Source organism: Dermacentor andersoni, chromosome 3, assembly GCF_023375885.2.
Source record: "Dermacentor andersoni chromosome 3, qqDerAnde1_hic_scaffold, whole genome shotgun sequence".
Taxonomy (NCBI): domain Eukaryota; kingdom Metazoa; phylum Arthropoda; class Arachnida; order Ixodida; family Ixodidae; genus Dermacentor; species Dermacentor andersoni.
The window spans coordinates 124,549,506-124,557,612 of record NC_092816.1 but is presented as its reverse complement, the minus strand read 5'-3'; the positions used below and the strand labels follow the sequence as shown (position 1 = coordinate 124,557,612).

The following is an 8,107-nucleotide window of genomic DNA, read 5'->3' as shown; positions in this document are numbered from 1 at the left end:
AAAGTATTAAAGAAAATAGTGATACAAATATGATAAAGCGACAAACGCTATTTTAAAACTATCTTCTCCAGGCAAATGTCGGTGGTCTGGCTGCCTCACAAAAATAGTAAACGATGTATACCAAGGCGAAAATGTGAGCCAAATAGACGCGCGTCTTGTAGGCTCAATCCGCCATTACTCGCGAGGCGCCGCCGGCGCATGGGGCTCAATCTAGTCCGACGTAGCGTGAGCGCGCGCACACGTTACGTAACGTTGACGAGAACAACAGCGTCTATAGTTTGACGCATGGTTCGACGCACTGGCGCAGCCAACGTAACCGGACGCGGCTAACACGCTCTCACGCGCCCTGCCTCGAGCGACGCTCGCCCGCGCGCCAATAGCGTCGACTATAAACGCGCCTTGAGCGTCAAGACGAGGCTGCTTTTTTCTGAAGCATACACATAACGCCCGCCACATCAGCGGCGTCGCAAGCTTAGTCTATAGCCGCGAAACGACGTAAACTTCAGCAGACGCCGCGAACGCCGCCCGCGTTCAGTTTGGCAGACGCGGAGCACCGGGTGGCGTTCCCGCATGCGCGCATGCGTCTATACGTCTGCTCGCCTCCCAGCAGTCTGCTAGATGCTCGCGGAAGAGGCGCACGCTTCTGCAAATCTGGAGGCTCTGCGGGCTGCGCTGTCGCGCTTCTGTGCGTCGTTCTTTAGCAGCAAGACGTGCAGTTACATGAACCTTTGTCAGCTTTACATGATGAACTACGACAGAAAGAGAAGGGTTGCGCGTAAGTGTTGCCCCTGTGAAGTCGGAGATTATTCACGTACTTGTCCAACTGTCGGACGGGTGGGAGCAAGAGAAGGCATGACCGTCATCAGAAAGCAGTACAGGGCATCATCTTGCCGTCACCGTCGCAGCCGCGGCAGGAAGCGCAAAGCAACCTTGGAGAAGTTGTCCAGTTTAGATGAAGGGAGAAATTATTCTCCTAGCACAACGCCTGCGCCTCATAGGCAACCTGTGAAGTCGATCGTCCTCAAACAGGAGCATTCACCTTGTAGACGTTGTTTTGAAGACGCCGCGAAGCCCACAGGTGAGTTGAGGCGATTTTGAAGCAAGCTTGATTTTGGACCACCTAATCGTTCTTGCGAGCACGTACTCGTTTCGCGAGTCAGTGCAGGGTTGTCGGAAGGCTTTCAGTTCTGTTGCCATCTTCTTCTTCTTCTTCTGCTTCGTGATTTGGGAGAGGGAAAATACACTAAATTCTGCAGCCCATATGGGAGCACGGCGCAGCGTGCGCAGTAAATTTGACCCCGCTCTTTCCGGCAGTTTTAGGCACTTAGTATGCCACCGATAGTGCATGATGTGCCAAAGGGGTTAGAGGCTTCTTGGCGAATTCGAGGTTATAGAGGTCGGCGCTCCGCCCACGTGCAGTGAAAAGAGCCACGCATGTCCCATTACAGCCGTTTTATGCTCGAGTGAGATTTGAGAGAGAGAGAGAGAGAGAGAGAGAGAGAGAGAGAGAGAGAGAGAGAGAGAGAGAGATAGATAGATAGATAGATAGATAGAGAGAGAGAGATAGATAGATAGATAGACAGGTAGAGAGAGAGAGAGAGAGAGAGAGAGAGAGAAAGGCATCACAATACAGGCGAAATGACGAGTAGGGCAGAGAGACTTGGCATAACTCTATAGTAACAACCATACGAAGACAACCGGCCAGTAAAGCAAAGGAAAGCATAGGAGAAAAAACCTTGTTTAGTGAAAAGGAACGTTTTCTTAAAAGCCTTATATGCTTAATTACGCGAAATGCGCGGAAGAAGAAACCGCGGTGATCCTCATGCTACACTAGAACAATAGTAGGTCGCAGGTTGAATAAAACTTGTGACAGATATATGTGAAAACACAGCTCTTGTCCCTCTTGGTGCTTCCGCGCGTGAATCATTTGTGTTTTACTCTGTTGCATGTTGTGCTGATTGTGCCCTGTGTACCCACTGGGGTTTATAAGTGCCGTATCGAGCGGCCAGACATTGTAGCGCGTACTGCATCCTCTCAAGTATGACATAGCTAGGTCCCGCCTTGGTACATACAGATACGTATTGTGAAGCGTATACGTACAGCCGAAGCGCCGCGTCACCATCGCCGCTCGCCGCGCGTCTGCTTCGGCGGATGACGAAGCACCTTTTTTGCAGCACACGACGTCGTCTGCGCACGTCGAGCAGACGTGTGCGACGAGCAATGTCTGCTATTTCGAGCAGGGATTAAATTTTAATTGTGGAACACACACAACAATAAGCAGTCGTTGTCGCTCAATGCCTCCTCGTCGCTGTCTCCTACGCGTGTTTTCCGATAATGCCACGCCACGTTCAGGAAGAAGAACGAAGGCACGTTGCTCTCTTTGTCGAAGGCGTGCCTCAGAAAGAAATATGCCGCCAGATGGTGCGATCTAAATCCGCAGTGACCCGTGTAATAAAGGCATTCATGGATGACCATGGCAGGATAGCTGACGCTCCTCGCAGCGGGCGGCCGATAGTCACAACACCAGATGAAGGCCAACTAATTATTACCTCGGCTTTTGTGGATTCCTTCTTGAACGCCTAGGGAATTAAAGAGGAGGTACGCATTAATGCATCACACGACACAATACGAAGGCGCCTCAAAGAAGCAGGGCTCCGAAATTGTGTGGCGGCAGGAAAGCCGTGTCTATCCGACAACCAACGCCAGCAAAGATTAAAATTTGCTCGGACGTACGAGCACTGGGGTGCTGAAGAATGGGGCGAAGTCATCTTTACAGATGAGTCTACGTTTTCTACAAGGTGGGAGCAGCAGCAGCGGGTTTGGCGGCCTCCAAAACTACAGACGTGAATGAAGTTGAGGTCTAACATAAACACGTTTCAGCTATGGATACGAGACAGAGCAGAAATCGACATTGCTTACTCCCGCAGCAGCATTCTCGCGTTTTTGAATTATACGAAACTTCTCTGGATAGCCCAGGCTATCCAGAGGGCCCAGGAAAGAGCGGAGCGTCACAGCGTTCTGTTCTTTACGTGGGCGCGGCCAGCGGCTACAATGGCCTCCCGTTAGGAGGTCCTGAAAGTAGCTCCTCAGGATTAAATAAAGTTCGTTGTCTGTCTGTCTGTCTGTCTCAAACGTATTGATATCTTTCAATAAAGTGAACAGCCATAACAGTTGTAAAGTATTTCATTTTTTGTTCGTGCGCGCCAACTACTAGTAAGAAAGCTTATTCTTTGTGTAAAAAAAATGCACTCGTCGTACGTAGAACAGGTTTTATATTGGCAGTTCTCGTTTCTCTAGGTACCGTGCAGAGTACACGCAACATGTGCTGTCTAGTGCCCGTTGCAGCGTCACCGTCTGGGAGCGGGGAGGGGGGGGGTGTCATCAGCAAAAACGGGCATGGTCCACTCGTTACAGTTGATGGAAATTTCAATGCCCCGTCATACTGCGAAATTATCAAGGAAACCTTGGTGTCATACGCGCTCGACGGCCCATTTCCTGACGGCTACTACTGGCTGCAGCACGACCGCAGCCAAGTGCACACTGCACACCTTATGGAGGCTACTGTAGACTCGTGCGGTGTGCAGCGGCTACCGTACGGCCTCCGTGCGGCGCCGACCTCGACCCAAATGATAAATTGTGGGGCATTACGGAAAGGTGCCTAGCAGCCCGTAAGCTCCGCATCGCCAACGCCGATGCTCCTTGGAGCGAAATTCATCAAACATGGGACGCTTTGAGAGAAGAGCCTGCAACTGTGAAATCTCTGTACGCGTTGTGGGAAATCCCACCGCTGGCGCCAGTTGTAGGGGTTGAGGACGGACTTCGGGATGAAAAAAACTTGGGAGGTTTATTTTACATTATTTACAGTGAGACGTCAATGAACAGTCGTACAGTCATTACGGGCCGGCAGCAACTCGGACGCTGCGGCCCGCGGCAAGAAGTTCGAGAGAGGTGAATCAGGGAATGCTCTAGGCTCTGGAATGCTCTCGGTCTGCGTCTTTTAAGCCCTTCGATCTCTGGAAGGCGCGTCATGTTCGGCCAATGGGAGAGCCCGCTCAGATGACGCCACTTTCGGCCAATGGTAGGCACCCGTGCGGTGGTGTCACACCCGGCGGCTCCCAGCGGTCTTGCCTTACTGTGGTGCAATGCTCTCTTCAAAGGCGGCCGGTGAGACGCTGCCAGGCCTTCCCGGTACATCACAGCCGTCTTCTTGTCACGGTGCATTACAGCCGTCTTGTTGTCACGGTGCATTACAGCCAGAAGGTTGTCACGGCGCATTACAGCCGTCTTGCTTCGGGACCCAATTTACTTGCAACAATGCCGGGCTATCCCTTCACTTTTTAGCAGAGTCAAGCATTGAATAGCCCCACCGGCGGCGTACGAAGTGGGGGCCTTCAACTTGTTTGCACGTGCGCCCCTCTGGAATGTGCTTTCCGTGTTTCTGCGCTTCTCAATCAGCTGTGTTGCGATTCGATGTGGTCTGGGGAACTCGAAGGGGGCTCAGGAAACAGCCCCATATCTAACAACGTCGATGCCGCAGCAAATCGCCGCAGTCAGAGAGAGAGAGAGAGAGAGAGAGAGTAATATAGGAAGGCAGGGATGTTAACCAGTCAATAGTCTGGTTGGCTACGTACCCTACGCTGGGGGAAGGCTGAAGGGGAAGCGAGAGAAGAGAGAAAGAAGGTGTAGATACGTGTACGGACAGCACTTGAGTTAAAGACGCTCGCGCAAACCAGAAGTTCTGAGAAAACATAAAAGTGCCTTCACTGCCTTCTGAGCCGATGATCGGTCGGGACGGTGCTCTAGTAACGTCTGTTCACTCAGAGGACGATCATCTAATTTCCTCAATGTGTTGGACATGGATTTTCTGTGTGCTTGAAATTGAGGACAATGGCACAATAAGTGTTCAATATTCTCCTCGCATCCGCAAACATCACATGCAGGACTATCAGCCATTCCAATTAGAGCTGAGTAGGCATGCCGCAGTCAGAAGGCCAATTCACTGGACATTAAGAGCCATGTGAGAAAGTTGCCAACCTATGTTACTTATTTGAGCAAGGGGCCTCAATTTCAACACAAAAATATTTGCCTATTTTTATTGTTTTTTTTTTACGTGTGTGGATGCATTGGTACGGCCTCATCTTCAAAATCGGACCTGGGCGTACAATGTCTCACCATTGCCTTAAATACATTTTATGTATGGAGGCTATGGTTTCACATGTTATGCCCGACACCACCATGCATACATAGTCTACGCGACGTCTGCATTCTGCCAGCGTAACGTGATTACAGCATACATTTTCGGCAGCGGTGGTGATTTTTGTGAGTGCAGGGTACGCGAAAAGAAACACAGTACCCTGTGCCAAGAGAAAAAGGTAACAAAAAATTAGGCACAAATATCTGCGGGCCACTACCATGAGCTTCTGCGCAACAAAAGTGCAACACGGAACAGTTACGTTCATAGTAACTATAATCTCACTTGGCATTAGCCGAGTTGAAATAAAAGTTGCATCTTAATACTTGACTGCCAAAGCCTCTTGGAAGTTAACATTCATGCAGACGATGTCGTGCGCTGCAAAAAAGGTGCTCCGTCATCCACAGCAGCAGCCGAAGCAGACGCGCGGCGATGGTGACGCGGCACTCCTGGCGGCCGCAAGTGTCAGAAGCGAACATAGGAGAGGCCCTGACGTCACCCTTTGTGAAGCTCAAGTGAAGCCGGAAGTTGGCGTTGCTCGTGGCGATGCTGCACCTTTCCGGCCAGCTCTTCTTTCTTGTTTACGCTTCTCGCGAAACCACGCTGCGCTGCGCGGAACGGGCTGCTCGGACGCGCGCGCTCCCCAGCAATACTAAGCAATTGCGATGTCTCATTGCATTGCCGTTGCCGAAGTCATGTTGAAAGAAGTTCATCATGAACTTCGAAAATTGGGCCGTGAGGTCAAATCGGCTGCCTTTGCCGGCGTTTATGAAAACAAGCATGCCTTATAAGGCCAGCCAACTGAACTGTCCTCATCAACCGCAGGTAAAGGCCGCTGTCCAGTTCTTGTGTGTATTTAAAAAAAAAAGGTTACCTATCACTGCCTTCTACTTGCTTTTCTCTGCTTGGGCATGGAGACACGTACGACACACCGACCCATTTGCGATCCATTTGGAGTTTATGAGCACAAACTCATTCTCGCCTGAGGAATCGTCGTGCTTTATCGAACAAAATTCGGGTGGCCGCGCATCACTACAACAGCGCGCAGGCGAGGAGGCGGAATGTCATTTCTGACTCCGCGTTTAGATTCATTGACTGAGGCCTGAGGTGCCTTCTTACTACAGTAAGTGAAGCATCACGGAACCAAAGTTTTGCGATAGCCGGCGCACGGTGCAGAACAGTACGCGCGTAGAACCGGCCTATACATGCGACCATGGAACAGCCGTTTGATGTGTTCGCAAGCGTACGTTCTGTGGAGCCTTGCCGACTCTCGCATCCGCCAACCTTCACTTTCCTGCGCTTCTCACGCGCGCAGATAACATACACCTGCGGTAGGAGGATTCGTTCCTTCAGTCAAAGCAGCCGCTTCTTTCCCATCTTCCAGGATGAAGCGTCGGCTGGCAGGCGCACGGTGCCGAGGTCAGCAAAATGCACACATTCTGCGTAACGCTCTATCAGAACGTATATTGTGGTACACCTGTGCGGGTGTGCATGAACCTCGAACGCGCTCTGCTTAAAAGACTTCGTGCTGTCGCGAGTACTGCGAGGAACAAGCAACAGTTAAGCAACATGTGTTTTAATATGCACAAAAGCAAGTTGTTACTGAACACGAACTATGCATTCATAACGTACGTTCTACGTGCCGCAAGTTCACCATATGCGCTTTCAAAAGCAACAATGACTGACCTGCAAAGCGTTCATTGTACAGATTCTGAAACGGATCGTTTTCGGCCTGTGATGGCAGGTTAGCAGGATTCCGTTAAAGAGGGCAAAATTTCTCGCAGATATTACTTCGTCGGTTGCCATTGCCATGGCGCGGTAGATTGCGTACAGCATTGCATGCGCGTTCACTTCACGAACTTTAGCTCCTCCTGTCCCACCTGGCCACTGCAACATCCGGTAGAGCACGGTCCAGATAACGCAGCGCGACAAAACACGGCGACCAACGCAAACCTGCTGGCACGGCGCCTTTGCCACGGTACGAAACCCACGGAGCAACACGTGTGAGCGCACAGAACTATAACAAAGCCGCCATTGTGGCCCGGAAGGCGTGGCCGGTATAGCAAAGAAAATAAAAATACCAGCAAAAGACGGAGAACCTACTGCGTCATTTCCTCCACACTTTTCTCCTAGAGCGCGGAGGGGGTAGGGCCTCACCTCACGGCGAAGCAGCGTGGGCGCCGTTTTTAAATGCAAAGCATTTCTTGGCCAACATTTGCCACTTTGTCAATATCTATCTAGCCGCCTACGTCTTGGGGCTCTCATGGCCGTTTCGTTAATTTGGTATGTACCAAAATTGGCATTGTATGACTAGAGTGCATGGAGAACAAAATGATCGGTCATAAGATGACTGTCATGACATGCGTCTCATGTAGGTCATGAAACAGCCGCCTACGTCTTTAAAGTAACAAATTCGCATAGTATGACAAGAGTGTATGACAAATACAGATGATCATTCATGACATGTGGCATGCGTGTCATGTAGGTCATGAAACAGCCACCTGTGTCTTGGTGCTCGCATGGTAGTTTCGTTAACTTGATAGGGACTTCGTACACTGCTTCGCATAACATCGAATTCCTACAGGTCGTGGGATCTGCCGAATTTTTTCTTCGCATTGCATCATAGATCGGCGTCGTGGGCGCTACCAACGCGCGGATGAGCAAGAGCCATGTAGACACCGGGTGCTTTGGAGCGCGTTGGCCGCGTCCGGTTACGTTGGCTGCGCCAGTGTATCGAACTATAGACGCTGTCCTCGCCAACGTCACGTAGCGTGTCCGCGCGCTGCGTTGGGCTATATTTAGCCCTTAAGCTCACGGTCATCAAAGCTATCTAACAAACTGTTTAAGAAATTGGGAGCCCCTCATGCAACAATGTGAACGAGATATATCAGAAAGCGCACAAGTGGAGTATCGCTG

General features: G+C 50.8%; 1 protein-coding gene across 3 annotated transcripts in view; it reads left to right on the top strand.

The window, feature by feature from the left end:
• Positions 1-583: 583 nt before the first annotated feature.
• The window catches only part of LOC126538522 (uncharacterized), an 87,712-nt gene continuing 80,188 nt past the window's right edge, over positions 584-8,107 (top strand). Inside the window, exon 1 of one of the 3 annotated variants that reach the window (XM_072286752.1) lies at positions 584-1,078. In XM_072286752.1, coding sequence (XP_072142853.1) covers positions 619-1,078 — 460 coding nt within the window. In that variant the 5' untranslated portion in view covers positions 584-618. The remainder of the gene's footprint in view (positions 1,079-8,107) is intronic. The other 2 variants (XM_072286753.1, XR_011893060.1) reach the window with 2 other exon arrangements.